Source organism: Phoenix dactylifera, chromosome 15, assembly GCF_051530095.1.
Source record: "Phoenix dactylifera cultivar Ajwa chromosome 15, Ajwa_hap1_PhDact_Kaust_v1.1, whole genome shotgun sequence".
Classification (NCBI taxonomy): domain Eukaryota; kingdom Viridiplantae; phylum Streptophyta; class Magnoliopsida; order Arecales; family Arecaceae; genus Phoenix; species Phoenix dactylifera.
The window spans coordinates 13,889,489-13,908,137 of NC_143204.1; the positions used below are offsets into that span (position 1 = coordinate 13,889,489).

An 18,649-nucleotide genomic window follows, 5' to 3' on the forward strand; every position below is an offset into this window, starting at 1 on the left:
CGCTTTGTGTGTTTTTGAACAGAGGCCGGCGACAAGAAAGATAGAAAAGGGATGGGGCCAACGACCTGGTTGAGAAAAAGAGAGAGCTCAACAGATGAAAAGGCAGTCAAGAGAACAGCAGAAAAAACGGAAATAGGAATGGAGCCGAGGATGAGGGATTGCTCGACATCAAATGAAAATATGGCCGGCGAGGTTTGGAAAGCTTGGCCTAGTGCAATAGAGCTGAGGAGGAAAATATTTTACTTTCATTTTTTAAAAAACAATAGAAAATATTAAAAAAATAAAAATAAAAATAGGATAAGTAAATATATCTTCTGCATTGAATTTCATATTTCTGTTTTAAAAAAAGAAACATACAAAAAAACAGTACCAAACAGTATTTATCCTTTTTCAAACGTTCGAGGGCTTACCCTGCCACATATAGCCTACTCATTTACCAAAAATGTTTCCAGCCTATGTAGGATTACATATGCCTATATCCCTAGCAGCATAAATGAGTCCATCCAGAATTAATTTCTTCAGAAAATGACAATTAAAATCATTTATTTCATACTATCTAAATTCACAGAGGTATATTTTCACACAGATCACTATAGATAAATAAAGCACAAGTCACCATGTTTCAATATAATTAAGTGTTTTTTGCACAAACCCCAGGGATCATCCCACTCCCCAGGGAACAATTCAGCGCAAAATAAGTTGGCAACAATGACAAAATCAGATCCCCAGCTGGCCAAGTGCAGAACTCACCACCAAGCATATACACAACCTCTGTACCCAGGAAAAAAAGGAGGAAAATCCGAGCACCACGAGGCTAATCATCAGTTTTTCGATTTCGAGTGCTTCACAAGCCAATCTATAACAGAGTCAATGTTGGTTGAGTTCTTGCATGAGATCATGAAACAGCAAACTTCCCTGTCAGTGATGGACTTCAGCCCCCTGCAATGCAACTACTGCTAATTAATGAACACAGTACTTCTATTTATCGTTTTTTCTTTTTTTTATATTGTCCTCAGGGACGATGGTAATTTTGGCTCGGCAAGTTGCAGTAACTTACATCTCCTCTGTCAATCCTTGCTTTGACAGAGCTTCAGGCTTATCAATTTTGTTTCCAAGGACCAGCAATGGAATACCGCTCAGTGATGGCTTCCTTAGAAGGTCATGAAGTTCACTCTTTGAGATCGGTAAGTTATCTCGATCCGCTGCATCAACAACATACCTGCAAAAATAAGAGGAATTTGAAAATATGTTATAACACAATTCACCATATATCTAAAGTATAGGGCAGGGGTTGTATCTTTCGCATGAAACAAGGATTCACCTTCCTTCACACGGATCCACCGTTGGATCACACAATGGTCGCTTTGAGATCTATGCAGCAGATGAATGAATGAATTCATAGTGGTTGGAGATCTGTGTGGTGCGCAATCCAACGGCTAACGTCACGAAAGAAGAACAATCATTCTTTTGTGCGAAAGATACAACCCCAACCCTGAAGAATAACAGGAAGATAATGATTGCTATCATGTTTTTGGTAATTCTGGTTCTCATCCACCTTCATTTTATGTCCTAATATCCTTTGAAACAATCCCTATCGCCAGAAATGATGTTTCCAACATATAAAGCATATGATTTAAATGCAATAGCTTACTAAACAATCCAACATGAAAAGTTACAACACAAAATAGATGATAAGGCTTGCCAGATACGGTTAGTCAAGGGGATCAAGCATCAAGTACTAGAATTGTCATTTCCAGATATGGATTCAGGGTAGCAACATAAAACTAAACAGAAAAGGCCTATACAGTTTTTTCCAAAATGCCTTAGATATGATATGTTGAAACATTGGAGTTATATGGATGTGCAAAACACTGGTGAGGGTTGCTTGAAAGTTGATATTATGATTAGAGAATTACTAATCATGCATATATTAGCTATAGGAAAAAATAACTGCTCTTGTGGTTGAAAAAGTTGAACAAAATGAAACAGTACAAACAAAACAATCAGGATAAGCATGACCTTAAAATAGGTATACACCTGTCGTGTCATGGTTTTCCTGTATCTGATGAAACACTGACCACTGCATCTTGAATTCGGTGGGTTATGTAAAAGTTATCAGGTTTCAACTGAAATAGATAGAGTGCAATGGATTAAACTACCCCTAACCCCATTCTCTAATGACGGTTTCAGGCTGAATGGTAGTGACAAAAATAAATGCAGCTTCTAAAAAATTAAAATTTTCAAAATATCAAAACAAAGATTCGCCGTCTCGGTACTAGACCCCATACTAGTACCACACTAGCACAGTATCGGTATAATATGGTATAGAGTTTTTTTGGCATACCAAGTGTCAGTACGTCACCCATACTGGGTACCGGTACCGAACCGATATGGTATGGTATGGTACGCCTCATACCGCCCGGTTTGGGCCAGTACAACATACTATGATCAAAACCAAAGCTATTCAGAGGTAGAGACCTATATAAAGAGTCCAATCATAACCAAAATGAAACTTCTCTAAAATCATTCAATATATTCTTTTTAATCTTACCATGAGCTTGATTTGCAACATGAGTCCATTAAATATTACCTTTGTTGGTGTTTTAATATTCTCTAAGGTGATAGGATCATTGGGATTTCTTGTTAAAACTTAATTCCTTTATTTTGAGTATGCATTAATGCATAGATTCCTGTTCTTTCCTGTCATTTCAACACTTGTATTTAAAAGAAAAGAAAAATAAAGAAATTATGATGTTTTTCCTGTCAAATTAATGCATTAGAGTAACTAACTACTCACATGTTTAAATCATATTTATTAATTATTTATTTTAATTAATATATATATGGAAAATTTGCATTTCAGTGTATCCTCCAATATCATTTTTGTATTGGTTTATTAAGCATGTGAAATGAGCATAACTCATACAAAATTTATGTCCAGAACAGAAAAATTCTAGTATATTTCCTCAGTTTAGTCAAGTATTAGTTATATTGAATGATTCACATCTTTTTTTATATATTACTGACAAAAAGTACAAATAGACTACCTGATGCATATTGAGGATAGGCAACACGTGAAAGACATAAACTGGAAGTTTGATATATTGTTGATGTAGAACTAATTTGAGCTGCATGTGTCACCTTATCTTCCTGAAATATAGGTATAGATGTTCTCCTACAGAAAAGCCAACAATGTATCTAGCCTGTGAAATGTTACTGTAATAACCAATCTGCAAAAGATGCTCCTTTTCTGAAATAGAGCTACAAAACTCACACCCAGGTTGTACGTCTCATATAAAAAAACTGAAATGATGTAAAAATATGGCATTCCTCCCACTAGAAAGAGAACCAAGTAATTATTCTTGTCTAGCCTTCTTGGTGCAAGCAAAAAGACCATTAGTAAGTCTGTTTCTAAGGAAACCTAAAACAGGAGTATTTCACTCATTTTCACAATGCAGATCTAATTATTTAGTTTATGTGAAGCTGTACAGCTTGTCCACATATGTGCAGGTAGATGATCTTCAGCTACATGTACAGACCATAAACTCTCCACTTTTTTCATCTGGGCTCAACAAATAGGATAAGAGGTGTGAGAGTACATCGACTTAACCTAAAATAATTAAGAACCATCAGAGATGGCACAAACCTGAGGAAGGATGTTCCTGAAAGGAATATACTCAAAATTTGTGTTTTGAGGGTCTATATAGGAGACCAAAGACATAAGCTAACAATGATGGAAGTTGCAAGAAAGATTTTCAAGAAACTACATAACAGTCAAGACAACCCTTAATAGGAATGATTGACAAATGATGATTTAAAAAGCTAAGCGCAGGTTGCAGGGACAAGGCTTCATGGTTATGGTATACAATAAACCAACAAGTAGACGAAAGTGCGTATAAGCCACATTTACCAAAATGATAAACAAGTTTGTCATTTCATCAATCACTAGGGCTAGAGATAGGCTCTGGCCAGCCCGAGTCCCGTCAGGTTAGGCTAGCTTTAGGTTGGGCTTTGTACTTGACCCAAGGAAGCTCCGGGTCTGGTTTAGGCTTTACAGGTAGAGCCCAAAAAAGAGTTGCTCCGACGCGAGCCTAGCTCGAGGAACAATCAGAAGCCCGACATGGCTTGAGCCCAAATAACACAAGTGGATTTTAAGTTATGGTTTTCCCAATCTCTACCTTCACAATACGATGGCGGTAGATCCTTACTACTTTCTCCTCCCCTCTTCTATTGCTCTATCTCCTCCTTGGTTGCTCCACTTCCTTGTCCCTACTTCCCTCTCAATTCCTCCCTCCCAATCACACCACCACCTTGTCCTCGCTCTCCACATTGCTCCACCTCCTCGTCTCTCTTTCCTTCCTAGATCCTCCCCCTTGTCGCCCGCCTCCTTGTCCTCTCTATCCACGACGTTCTACCTCCTAGTCCTTTCTTCCCTCCTAGCTCCTCCCACCTCTCCGTCGTCCCATCTCCTTATCCATCTCTCCTCTCTTGCTCTCCTCCTTATCTCTTGCTCTCCTTTCTCTCTCTCTTCATGGATGCCACCACAATGAGCACCATCTCTACCCTCCTCCTTGGCATGGATACCTCTCCTTGGGCCAATCAGGCTTCGTCGGATCAGGTCAAGTCTTTCGGCCGAATTGGGCTTGGTCAAGTTAGGCTTACTTGGGCTTTGGGTCAAGCTCATGTTTGTGCTCGCATTGGGCTCATGTAGGAGTTTGAAAAATAGTTTGGACCTAAGCCTAGTCTAAAGCCCCAAAAAATTTTCAGACTAAGCTCAGGTAGGGTTGGCCTTGCCCGACCGGGTCAAATTCCAGCCCTATCAATTACTCTTGGATATGCTATTATAGAATAATTAATCAAGTCTAGACCCACTATCTTATGACCACCTCTACTTACATAAGGCGAACATTTGCGTTGTATATCTCTTTTCCACCCACTTCCTCCCTGTGCTAAATGTGCTGCATCCATGGATAGTAAATGAACTTAAGTAGTTCTTTCTTTATGAGATGCAATCTGTTAGTCTACCATGTAAAAAGATTTTCAAAGAGATTGTCATAACTCATAAGGGAAAGCATCCAACAAAAAAGAGGAGTATTACTAATGATTACAAATACTCTAAGCAAATCGCTATCATAGCAATGATATTTATATAACTAATTTAGCCATTCACATAGCAGAACAAAGCATCACCTGCGCTTGCACATTACAAAAAGCTTTATTGGCTTTTATGAATCCCTATTTGCAAATCATTCAGGGCTACATCCTCTCAATGCAAGCTTTTTTCAATCCATTAACATAAATAAACCCAGGTTGTACCAAGCCTTTCTCTCTTCTTTCCTAGCCCTTCAAAACAAGGGAACAATACATTTTCATTGCACATAGTTGTACTAAGGAGCACAATTTAATTCAAAGAAACAAAATGGTATACTAGCCTTTTACTCTCAATTAAGGTTTGTTGTACCAGCCAGAACTATACCGTACTGGATGTACCGTACCTACCAAGCGTACCATCCCATACCAATATATGGTACTGTACTATACTGTACCGACACTTAGTATACCGAACCTTACCGTACCATATACCAACATTGTAATAGGATGGTACTGATATAGGGTCCGGTACCGAGATGGCGAATGTTGCCCTCAATATTGTACTTTGCTGGCTACTAATGCCTATTTATCATGTATATCATTATCTTCAAGTACGTATTTTATATACCAAGAGGTAAAATTGAATAATTACCTTTTCAAAAAATGCATCATGAAGAATAAATTAACTAGGCCAAATCTATGCAAATCATCTATACACCACAAGTTTAGCCTATTGGCCGGGAATTATTTAGGTACTAGCTCTTTGGGACAAAGCTAATGTGTACAATGCGGAGTTGCCGAACGATAATCATGAACTCAGGTTTATGAATTATTTGAGGATGAGAACAAAATGAAAAAGATAAAGATGACGAATAAGGACACTGATATATTAGGATCTATGTCATCTCTTTCTTTCCATTTGTTTTAAACTTTTAATAGGTTATCAAAGTTGTTTTATTACCAAAACTTTTAAAAGAAGAAGTCTCTAATCAAGCTTCATTAACTTGAAGCCATCCCTTATATAACAGCATAAAGCAAAAAAGAAAATTTTTTAAGCATGGAATGTAATTGTCAATAACTAACATTCTCCTTTTTTTTTTGAGCCTGCAGTGATTGACTTTAAGTCAGTAAATCTTTATCAGGTATCAAAGAGGCAAGCTAGCATGGTTCACACACAAGCTTAACTCATTGGCTAAGCTCAGTTAAGATGTTTAACTTTTGAACAAAGACTAAGCCATGGATCAGGCTTGATTAGCAAAATAATTTAAAACAAACTGGGATACCCCTGACAAAGTTTAGCCCAGATTGATCTAGTTATAGAAATAGAGTCACACAATATGTGTAACTATTAAGCTAGAAAAACCCTACTATACTATCAAATTGAAATTTGCTCGTGACTGAAGCTGTAACTATTTTAGTATCCCTAAGATACTAGGCGTTAGGATTTTAAATAATAGGCCATATGCTAATGCACTCAAGTAGGCTCATATCACATATGCCAGCTGAGCTTGAGCCTAAGTCAGAAAAAGAAAAAAGGAAGAAAAGAAACAAAAAAAAAATGGAAAGAAAGAAAGAAAGAGTAGAAGGGGCCAGGCCCAAAACTCAAGTGCTGGGATATGGTGATGAACCAAGTCAAGCAAAAGCCCTGCCCCCAACTATTTTGTATTTTTCAAGATACTAGGCCATATTATCTTTAATTATTGGCCATAAAACATTGCATTCAAGTTGGCCCGCAAGACATAAGCCAAGCTAACCTAGAGCGTAGAAGAATTCAAAGGGGCCAAGAGAAAATCACAAGCGTCGAGAAGCTGAGCCAAGTAAAGTTCAACCCATTGATTTTGACACTATTACATGTTGGTGATAATCAAGAAGTGAAGCATATCATTGATGTGAAAGTTGAGATTTAGCCATATTAATGAGGGAAATGATGTCAATAGCAGGAGAAAAGAAATGCACAAATGAAGAAGCTGACATGCTTACCAAGAATGATATCAAAAAGCTAGCATTCTGAGCTATAAAAGTCCTAAATCCTGACAGTCAACAAGAAACAGCTACTTCTTTGGCAGTTTGGATTCTACATGAACCAATTGGCAATATTTAGGCAGATCCTTCTGAGTGTCATTTATGATCATCATGTTGGTTGGAAAAGACAAATGTATAAGATGAGAAAGAAAGGTGCAGATGGTTTGTCCTCTTCTTATACCAAATTTGTAGAAAAGAAAAGGCAGAAGAAAATATACAGTTAAGGATTAAAAACACTAACCTAGACACATTCACAAATAGAAGAAATCCCCTCAGAATAAACCTAGAGACACCTATCTCTCTTTCTCTCTCTTTCAAATAAGAAATTTCTAACATAGGGTTTCACTTGAGTCATATCCATTGGTTCATATACATAGGGACCCATATTATAGCAAAAGGGGGCACTGGTTTCTCTTTAAAGAAATTATGATGCATTGGAGGGTCTATACCTGAAGGACTCCCTTGAAACAATTCCAATATCTATATTCAAGTGGATCAGGCCCATGATAAACACCAACCCCACCACCAGTCTTAGCCATCTAATATTTTCTTCCTTGAATCACGATGTTTCATATATGTAATTAAATTTATCTTATAAAAAAGAAAGGAGAATAAGCTTTGTGGATAGATTGAAACAAGTAGCCTTAGTGGAATGAGTTTTTGGGAGAGGTTTTGACCACAGAAACCCTTTACAAAAGTGGGCTTCTATGTAATATCAGGTTGCAGATATCCTGGAAAGAAAAAAAAAAAAAGTTAACTATGTCTTCACTTTCCGCTTTCACTTGAACAGAAACAGCATCAGGCTTCCTAAGCATACAGACTTCACTATTTTTTTTTTAAATGAAGGTCGAGACTTATTCTAAATTTGAGACATTTTTAGGGGAAACAATGTTAACAGAATCAGATTTGCAGCCTTTGCAAATTTGATTGCCAGATAAAATGTGTAGTCAAAGAGGTCAGAATGTAATTGAGATGCAATATTACAGGTACATATGGGGAAGTGTTGTATATCATACATTACATATGCATGATCTTAGTTAGTAACTAGAAAAACATATAATTAACTAACCACTTAACATGAATTTTGCATGATAGACATGCAATGCAACAGATCCTATATGAGATATCTAACACTATGTAGTAAATTGATGAAAAAATGATGACATGATCAAAGCTGCAATAAATCAAATATTTAGACCAGGTATTTGATGAACTTTAATTTCCTACAGTATGTGGCATCCTGACAGTGTCAAGGAAGGTGTCATGAGTGCAAGAAGGGATAAAGTAGAACATGATCGGTGCCATGTCATATCTACAATCAAAAGACTGCAGAAGATATCTTATGTCATCAACTATCATTCAGAAATGTCAAGAACGGAATATCAATGTTGATGTAAAGCAAGCTAAGTAATAATGCACAAATACAATTTACATTAAGTTTTATGAACTCAAGGTTTTGGAAAATAGCGTGAACCCATATGCTTAAATGAAATGCAATATGTCACTCCAGGAATATGCTAGCTAAGAACGGTGACTGATAAAAGTGATACAATCTGATAGGAAATGCCTGCTTCGCTTTCCAGATATGCTAGCAAAGGATGCTCGCTAAATCATCAAATGATTCATTCCAAGAAATCTCAGGCTATACAATAAAATAAATCCCATTGCACATACATGATTCCATACATATAATCAGTACACCGATATCATTGTCACCCATTGTACCTATATGTCCGTGCATAAATCGGATACAAACAGAACGTGCAAGAAGGTAATTTGAGTAAGCTGGATATGGAACAAGTAAGATGCATAGCAAGATATCAACAACTAAAGTAAGACAACAACACATAAGATAAAAAGCATACACAATGGCAGAGACTGCACGGCAATATCTCTCCCACATGCTCCGAAACCTAGGCTGGCCCCCAAGATCCCACAACTTTATTGTGACATTTCCCTTTGTCACCTTCCTCATATTGAATCCAACCTGTAGAATGCAACACATGAATGATATTAGGACATAAAACCTGCTGGTTTATGAAATAAGAAACTAAAGGAGATTCCCCATATGAAAAGATCACTAACTGTAGGAATCATGTCCTCACTATATCCACCAGTCTGCAGAAGAAACCAACAACAATTAGATGTCAGAACACACTACACTAGCACTTGAAGATACATAAGCAAGCATCCATATGTACATACTGCAATGACATTCACGAGCGAAGTTTTCCCAGCATTCTGAAGTCCAATTAAAGACAGCTCCATTTCTTGCTTGAAAAATAAGCTTCATTTGATAAAAGAATGGCATAGGAAGGTTTCATTAAAAATTCACTAAAAACAGTTCCAACTAACTAATAGCAATTATGAATAGAGTAAGCCGAAGAACATAAAGATATCTGCTATTTGTGCAATATAAAACGTATGCAAAAGAAAAAATGTGAAATGATATATTCGTCATCTTCTGAACATTGCTGGAACTTTCCTTGGGACTTAATCTAATCCAATAATCCATCCAAAACCATAAAAACCAAATTGCATAATAAAAATAACTAATGGAAAAAATGATCGGAGATACATCCAATTTTCCTCCTTTTCCCTTCCATTGATCCCATCGTCTTAGCTCAATGTCTTTTGACTCAATTCCAATCGCATGCTATCAACTCAGGCCAATAATACCAACTCAACATCATCAGTTCGCCCAATTTAACAAGAGAAACACAAAATTGCAACTAAAACAACCAAAATGCCTATAAAATCACATTGAAACCCTAATCTTGTCACTGCCTACACATCAAAGCCATCTCACCATCATCCAAATGCACCCCAACATGCAAAAGCTAAAACGAAACCGACTTCAGATCGAAACTCGAATCCGACAAACATCAGTCAATGTTCTTGAATTGCAGGTAAAAACAATGAAAAAAAAAAACAGTGGGACTCCGTGATCTCACCTTCGGAGCCAATTGAGGAAAGCTTCCCACAACCCCATGGCGGAAGACGGATCGTCCGAGAGGAAGGGGATTAGGGTTTCGATCGAAGGAAAGGAAGGGGGATGGAGGGAGGGAAGAAAGTGAGGGTTCGTCGGAGTCCCTGTTTTCTCTTTTTAAGCGATAGGAGAACGGACCCCCCGCTCTCCAGCTTCCCCACAGAGCTTCGCCTTTTGCCAGCCCGCGGGGGCCAAAAAAAAAAAAAAAAAGTACTTAAAACGAATAAATTAATTATTTTTTGCGATGAAAATGTGATGGACGGTGGGGTTCACGTACAGCGTGGACGGCTCTAGATGCCAGCCCAGATTCACGCTTTTCATGCCCGATTGGCGATTGTCTCTGGACACGTGCCAACTCCATACGTGTGAGTTAGGGAAATTATTTTATCCACAAACCTTCTTACACCTAAAACTATATATATATATATATAATATATTTATTTATTTATTTATTTATTTTTATTACAATGGTAGTTCATATCAGCCTAATATGAACACCACTCTCAGCATCAAGAGAAAGAATGCGACATAAAAAAAAGAAAATAGAATCGAGCTTAGTCCAAAGAACCTCTCCTAAATGGTGGGCAGCAAAGGAGGCGACCCAGTCTGTAGCCTTATTCGCCTTCCGAAATACATGGACAACCTAAATCAAATGGCATCCCGCTAACAGCCTCTGGATGTCCTTGAGTTTAGGATAGCCGTCTTCCTGGCACATGATATTACAGATCCACTCGATCACCGTAGTACAGTCTCCCTCCAAGATGAGGCAATCTCCCTCAGCATGAACTATATTCTTTGTTTGTTGTGGGTCTTTTTGGACAGTTGTACGGCATGCAAGGCCACGGAATGCGGCAGTCTTGATTGATACATTTCTAGTGGACCTATATAGAAAGAATGTATTGCAAACGACAGGCCGTATTTTTTTTAGTGCCCTATGATTCTGCAGAAGTTTGATGCTTGATGTGTTATAAAGCTATTTGAATTATATCACATATAAAAGGGATAAGTAATGCATGTGCTTAGAAAATTAGGGACTCAACACTTTATTCGATTGAGATAGCTAATAATAATATTAATAAGCAATGCATATGGTAAAATATTAAATATTTTTTAAAAAAATTAGTTTAAAGAGACGAGTTCATATACAATCTTTTTCTACTCAAAATTAATAATGAGACATTCAAATTAAATATTCATATAAATCATGATTTGTAAGCAAAAAATGCTTGGAAAGGAAAAAATCAGTTCTTTGGTAATTTTTAATCCATGCATCAAGTAGATGCACAAATAAACAGTTAAAATGAAATGAAAGCATATTTGTTATTACCTAGTATTTAAATTTATTAATTCTTAATTTTTTAAAATATTTTAACAAGTGCAAATTATGATCAATTAGATGAATTTTTGATTTAAAAGCTTTATCATATATTTTAGCACAACTACACAATACGAACTATCAATTTTAATATCGACGTGATGTTAGAAACTAGTAAAACATAAAAATAAATTATGAGAAATAGTGTAGATCTTCAATTTATATATTCTATTATTTATCTCCAAAGAAGAGTAGATACCCTCTCTTCGAACTTGATATCCTAAGTCAAATTTGGCTAGGCTAGGCTCGAGCCTGAGGGTCGGGCATGCTTTAGGGCTAATCCCAAGCCAACCCAAGTCAGTCCATTAACACCCCTAGATATGGGTCCAAAGTCAAACCCATTTTGGATCTAGGTTAAATAAGCATGTATTTGGCCAAAATCTGACTTGACCTGATTATATGATATAAAAAGGTTTGGATTTTAGAATTTTAGACTTGACCTGGTATGAATCAACCAATCTTGACCAGTTACATGGTTCATATGTTACTTTTAATCATATATCCTTCAACTTCTGATAAGATATAAGTAACTTTATTGAAAAATGATAAGGTCACAATTTCTTTCCAGGAATTATGATCTTTAAGCCAATCTTTCTGGATTGACTAAAAGTCTCTATTACTTATCTTTCTTCCACTGGCGCCTCTCTTTTTTTCTCACCCTTCATCCTTCTAGTCCTAGTCGGCCTCTTAACTTGAGAGGAAGAACCCCGCAACTCAAAAAGGTACATCCTCCCTTCTAAACTTATCATGGAAATGATGGCATCCCATACTCTGTCAAAAATGCTCTTGATGGCCCACCAATTCGTCAGGGGTTAGGCCAAAACAGAATCTTCGATAGCAACAATTATAAGGGACTTTAATATAGATAAGATCTCTATTCTTCAGTTCTTCAAACTTCATTCTCCACTCAATCTCTAGAGTCAATTTGTGTTTGGCCAAAACCTGCTTCACTTAGGCCTACTCATAGAAACTTTCTGCTCCATCTCTCTTCGGCATGGAAGCTTTCAAGTCTACCAAAGTCATTAACACTTACTTCCAAGAATAGGTCTCGTCAGTCAATATCATTCCTTAAAATTTGAGCTTTCTATCAACAATCATTTTTTATATGGCATTGTGGCTGATGATACAACTGCTATTATGATGATTCCACTTATTGTGTTACTTGCAATACTCCTTATTCTTTAGCTTTTCCAAAGGAAGGACTTGTGACCTTCATGTCGCTTTATTTATTTATCTCTCAAAAAATGGTTAAAAATCTATTTTGTCTTGATGATGATGAATAAGCATTAACTTCTCCCTTAGGAACAGATTGACCATCCATCACTAGACGATTTTGCCTAATCGGCATGCTCAACACTTTGTAGACATAAGGTTTGCTAGTTAAAATCTTGGCTGCATCAATCTCATTACATTCAACCTCATCCATGTTGCACTATGGAGATTCTATTTCAATGGACAAAATTTCATAGTTCAGATATCTCATATCCCTTTGGATGTTTTTCTTCGCTCTTCCTCCCCGAGGATAGCTTCATAATTCATTGCCTAGACCGTCAACTTGAAGAGATCAGAGCATTATTGCCTAGCTAATTTCTTTCTCAATTCCAAATCTAGTCTATTCTACACACTCTTGACATATTCAGCCTTGTGGCATGTATCTTTTGACAACTTCATCAGTCATCACGTTGTTGTGTCAATTCGGCAAGGTTGTCCATCAACACCTCAAGCTCTGTTTGATAAAACGAGGTATGGAATTGGCTTTCTAACTCTTACCAGGTGAATGTTGATCGAGTTAAGGAACTAACAAATAGTCTGAGCATGGGGAAATTGTTGTTCCATGCTTCGGACCGAGAACTGGCCTATGTTCCATAGCAGAAAGATTGTTATATCCTAAAATTTTGAGAATTTATAGACTTTGCATCTCCTAGAGAATTAATAGTCCTAGTCATACCAATTTGGATAAGGCTTCTTGTAAATCAGCCTCATTGTTATTTTAAGGTCAACTTGTTGGACTACATTCTATGAGAGGTTGCACGGATCTAGGACAATATTGTGGTGCTGTATAGGCCAAGAAGTTGGCCATGAAATTAGCTGATATAAAGGGTTTTAATATATAATGTGAGCTCAATGATCAGTCTGAGGTTGCTTTAGCCCAAGCATGGTTGGTTAGGAGGATGAGAAGGTAGCCATTGCAGTTTGTCCCCTCCACCCTTGGAATTAGAGGAATATACAACATTAGTTGGCTAATAGTTTGTCACCTTGGCCATCATAATACAAATGCAACCAATCCCTAGCACAGAAACTTGTCTTGGGACAACTCGCACACTGATGTAGCCCCTCCTTGCACTTAGCCATGGCTCCGGATGGTCAAAATTCATCTCGGGTTCTAGAGTTGGTCTAAGATTAATTAAAGTATTAGTAACAACTTGCACAACTTGACACATAGGATCCACACTTGCTCGCAGAGCATCAACTTCGTTATCTTGGTCCTTGGACGTTAAGGATTCACTAGCATAGTATTTCAGCCTTTCCTTTCTCATAGATCATATATTTTTGTAGGTCAAGTCTCCCCAATATCCTATCAATTTCATAGATGAGAGTCATCCAATATATTTGCTACACAGTGGCTGCTATTGACCATATTCACCACTAGGTTGATTGGTGAATATTGCAGTGTATGCTATTGGTTAGTGTTGAGAGAGATGAAGAGGAGAGAAAGACAGGGAAGAAAGACTTGTACTCTTATTCATAATCGGAACAGTGTCATAGCCCACTCTTTTATAGATGAGGATAGCTATGTACAAGAAAGATACAGCTAAGATACATTTAATAATACAGCTGTTATACAACTACAAGATAAGACAAGTCATACTGCTAACACTCCTATACAGCTACAGGACAAGACAAATCATACTGCTATATCTTCCCTCAAACTCCAGATGGTAGCAAAGATGCCAACTTGAGTTTGCGAATCAAATTTCGATGACGCCCTGGTGGATGAGCCTTCGTAAAAATATCAGCGAGCTGATCTGTAAAAGCAACATGTACCAACTGAAGGGTGCCTTGCTTGATATGATGCCGAATGAAGTAGCAATCTATCTCAATATACTTTGTTCGCTCATGAAACACATCATTATGAGCAATCTGCATAGCACTTATGTTATCACAATTGAGAGAGGAATCACTAATAAGAGGAATACCCATATCATGGAGTAGCCATCGAAGCCAGATGAATTCAGAAGTCGTATCTGCCAATGCACGATACTCAGCCTCTGTACTGGAGCGAGATACAACCGTTTGTTTCTTGCTTTTTCAAAAAATGAGAGAAGAATCAAGCAAGAAATAATAATCGGTGGTAGAACGACGATCTGTAGGGTCTCCAACCCAATCAGCATCAGAATAGGCTTGAAGATCCAAGGTAGAGTGGGCTGAAAAATAAAGACCATGGAACAATGTACCCTGAATATACTGGAGAATACATAGGACTACTGCATAGTGTGTAGAATGCGGTGCATGCATAAACTGACTGACCAATATGACTACATAAGATATATCCGGGTGTGTAACAGTCAGATAGATGAGACTACCAACCAACTGTCGATACAAAGTCACATCTGTCAATGGTTCGCCATCAGTGGAAAGAAGCTTAACATTCATCTCCAGAGGACTCTCCATATTTTTGCTATCTGTTAACCCAGCACGAGATATCAGCTTGAAAGCATACTTAGCCTGGAAAAGGTAGTAGCCATCGGAGCTGGATGTCATCTTGAGACCAAGAAAGTAGCTAAGGGATCCTGATCCTTCATCTCAAACTGTCGTCCAAGAAATTTCCGAAGTACATGATTCCCTGAGAATACTAGAGGGTAGCAAGAGCAAAAAAATAATGATAGTTATTAAGATGAGATAGAGTGGATCGTACCCGACTAGAGCAACGGAGGGTAGTACTAGGGATGATCCGGTTGTGCTGATTGGATCAGTGGATGATCCAGCTTCGATGGAGTCGGGCATTGAGCGGTCTCTTGATGAGCTCTCATCACCTGCAATAGAAGAGGAATCTGAAAAGAGATCAAAGGGAGGATTGTTGAAGACTGGGGAATACTGAGGAGAACCTGTGAAAAGTGGAGATATGTTGGTAAACATTTTGTGTTCCCAAAAGTGGACATGTCGGGATATACGAAGTCGTTTGGCTATGGGGTCATAACAACGATAACCCTTATGTTCGATGCCATAACCAAGGAAACAGCAAAGATGTGATCGTAGTCCAAGTTTAGTATGTTCATATGAAGGAAGTAGAACAAAGCAAGCACAACCAAAGACTGTTAGAAAAGAGTAATTAGGAATTTTTCATAAAGAATTTCATATGGTGATTTGTTTGAGATTGTAGAAGAAGGTATCCGATTGATGGTATAAACTGCTATAAGAGTTGCCTCTCCCCAAAATGATTTAGGTAATGCAGCAGAAAGAAGAAAGGACCTGACAATGTCTAAGATAGGTCGATATTTTCATTTGGCACGACCATTTTGCTGAGAGATGTAAGGGCAAGGACGATGAGATAATATTCCATCTTGTTTAAGTGCTTCCATAAATGAGGTAGAGGTATATTCCATGGCATTGTCACTACGAAGAACTTTTATGGGCCGACCAAACTGAGTTTTAACCATCTATTGAAAATCATGAAAAGTGTCAAGCAATTCAGAACGATCACGTAAAAAATAAAGCCATGTATACCGTGAGTAGTCATCAATAAATATCACAAAATATTTTAATCCTTCCTTAGTGGTAACAAAAGCAGGTCCCCAAACATCAGAGTGTATCAAGTCGAAAGGTGTAGTAGAGAAAGAAACACTTTTGTCAAAGGGTAAAGCATTTTGTTTTCCTAATTAACAAGAGATGCAATCAAAAGGTTCAAAATTAACTTTTCCCAGACAACCATTTGAAGCCAAAAACTGAATGCGAGACGGAGAAGCATGTCCTAACCGAGAATGCTAGAGACTTGAGGATATAGCAGCGACTGATGGAATAAGACTAGAGTTAGGAACGTGTAGTGATATGAGCTCAAACAAACGACCAACTTTATGCCTGGTCCCAATGAGCTGACCCGTCTTCTGATCCTGCACATCACAACCTCTATCAGTAAAAGTTACTTTAAGGCTATGTTCCATAAGTTGACCAACGGAAAGTAAGTTGAAGGACAATTTCGGAATAAGATATGTATCAGATAAAGAAAGGGTAGGAGTAGAGACAGAACCTATGTGGCTTACATCCATATGAGAGTCGTTAGCAGTGTAAATAACAAGAATAGAATTTAGGTTTGTGCTCAAGGAAATTAGGGATGAATCAGAAGTCATGTGATTGCAGCAGGCAGAGTCAATGAACCAGGAGGAGGGTTTACCTGAGATGGTAGAGAGGGCAATGCAAGATAGAACCTGATGAACTATTGCCTCAATATCAGCTGTAGTAAGGGATGAAGTGGCCATAGAAGAAGAGGATGCAGAAGCAGACGAATCAGTAGAAGCAATGACTGCAAACCGGTGTGATGAGATCGTTTGGGCTTTCTGTGCTGTCTTCGTCTCCTCAGCTTGTTTCTTCCTGCACTCTGAGATCTTATGGCCTATTTTGCCATAATAGAAACATTGTTTCTGAAATTTACTAGATTTTCCTTTGTCTGATTTTGAAGAGGTAGCTGCAGCAACTGAAACAGAAGCATTGGAGATAAGGGGGGTGGGTAAAATACTAGTTGATGTGGCCATAACCATATCAGTAGAGATGCCTCGACGAGTAGTCTGACGAGTTTCCTCTGAACTAAGCTCAGTGAGGACGACCTCCACAGTCAGTCGAGGAGATCGATGAAGTAAGAAAGCCCTAGTAGTCTCAAATTCATCGCGAATGCCCATCATAAGCTGAATAACTTGCCGACGATCTCTATATTCTTGAAACTTCTTAGAAAAATCCTCATCTGTAAAATTAAGGTCAGCCTGGGAAAGCTGATCCCAGAGACTGCTGATCTATGAATAGAAGTCAAGAATGGATTGACCAGATGCTTGACACAACTGGTGAATCCTAAACTCCAACTGAAACTGAAGAGCCAAGTCACTCGAACAATTATAACGATTTGCCAGAAATTCCCATGCAAGCTTGGCATTTCGAAATTTTGGGAGAAGAGTTTGAATGGAAGGCATAGATGTATTAATAAACCAAGATAAAATCTTATAGTGTGTACTCTCCCACTTCTTCCGTCGTTCTTCAAAATCAACATCAGACTCTGTAAGACCCTAGGTGGGAGCCTTCTTATCTCCGGTGACGAATCTCCATAATCTGTGCCCAATAAGAAAAATAGACATCTGTTGAGACCAAATGTTATAATTAGTTCCATTTAGAACGACCTCAATAGGGCGTGTAACATCAGTTGACAAAGCCATGATTGAAATCTCAATTTTTTTTTTGTGTCACGTCCCCATAACTGTAGCTGGCTTCTCAGATGATAGTGACCAAAACCCTTCCATTATCATGCTCCTATACTTGCCACAAGGAGAGGCCCCTTTACTTGTGGCTCTGTGTCCTTTACTTGTAGCTCTGTGTCACATCTTAATAATGACAGAGCGATGTAACCAGGCCTTTTCAACTTTCAACTGAGTTGGGGGTGGGGCAAAATGTAGAGTACCTTTTCTCTTCTTGTCAATTCTTTCACCAGACCTTCTTCTATGGAGGAGAAAGAAGGACTCCGCTGGCTCGAGGAAAGATGAAGGGAAACCCAAGGCGGAGAAGAGGTTGAAGATGGACCTTCTTCTCAGTTCCACTTCAAGCTCCGGCAGGCGGGCTCGATGTGGGTGATGGCGGCGGAGAAGAAACCCAAGAAGGAGAAGCAGCTGCCGAAGAATTGAGAAGAAGAAGCATGTTCGCCGAAGGAGGGCATGGCATCGACCTCAATAATATAGAGGACAGTTCTCTTCTCCGGAGTAAATGGCATCGTCACAAAGAGGAGATGGCGTCATCGATGGACAAGAAGCAGAGGACAATCCTCTTCTCCGAAGCCGGTGCCTGACAACGGATGGACGGACGGGCTCCTCCTCCTGAGTTGGTGACGTACGACAGAGCCTTTGCACTGCCGCGGTTGGCCGGTTCTCCACAAGAAAAGGTATGTGTGTGTTGGATGTTTGATGAAATGCCACAAAGAA

General features: G+C 38.3%; 1 protein-coding gene across 3 annotated transcripts; it reads right to left on the reverse strand.

The window, feature by feature from the left end:
• Positions 1-526: 526 nt before the first annotated feature.
• LOC103716171 (ADP-ribosylation factor-like protein 8a) lies at positions 527-10,289 on the reverse strand. 3 transcript variants are annotated; one of them, XM_008804067.6, is made up of 6 exons: positions 10,068-10,289; positions 9,319-9,400; positions 9,199-9,231; positions 8,979-9,100; positions 1,058-1,219; positions 527-939 (listed from the first exon to the last, which is right to left on the reverse strand). In XM_008804067.6, exons 1-6 carry the CDS (start codon positions 10,103-10,105, stop codon positions 822-824), a joined length of 555 nt encoding a protein of 184 aa, XP_008802289.2. In that variant the 5' UTR covers positions 10,106-10,289; the 3' UTR covers positions 527-821. The 3 variants fall into 3 exon arrangements, with proteins under 3 accessions (XP_008802289.2, XP_008802291.2, XP_089783630.1); XM_008804069.6 differs by having other exon boundaries at positions 527-950; XM_089927504.1 differs by lacking the exon at positions 9,319-9,400.
• Positions 10,290-18,649: the final 8,360 nt, after the last annotated feature.

Excerpts from the sequence above, each read along its gene's own strand:
- LOC103716171 (XM_008804067.6), bottom strand. The coding sequence starts at position 10,105 with ATGGGGTTGTGGGAAGCTTTCCTCAATTGGCTCCGAAG. Across the intron at positions 9,401-10,067 it reads TTCCTCAATTGGCTCCGAAG|CTTATTTTTCAAGCAAGAAA; the intron begins GTGAGATCACGG and ends TATCAAATGAAG. Across the intron at positions 940-1,057 it reads CAAGGATTGACAGAGGAGAT|GGGGCTGAAGTCCATCACTG; the intron begins GTAAGTTACTGC and ends GTTGCATTGCAG.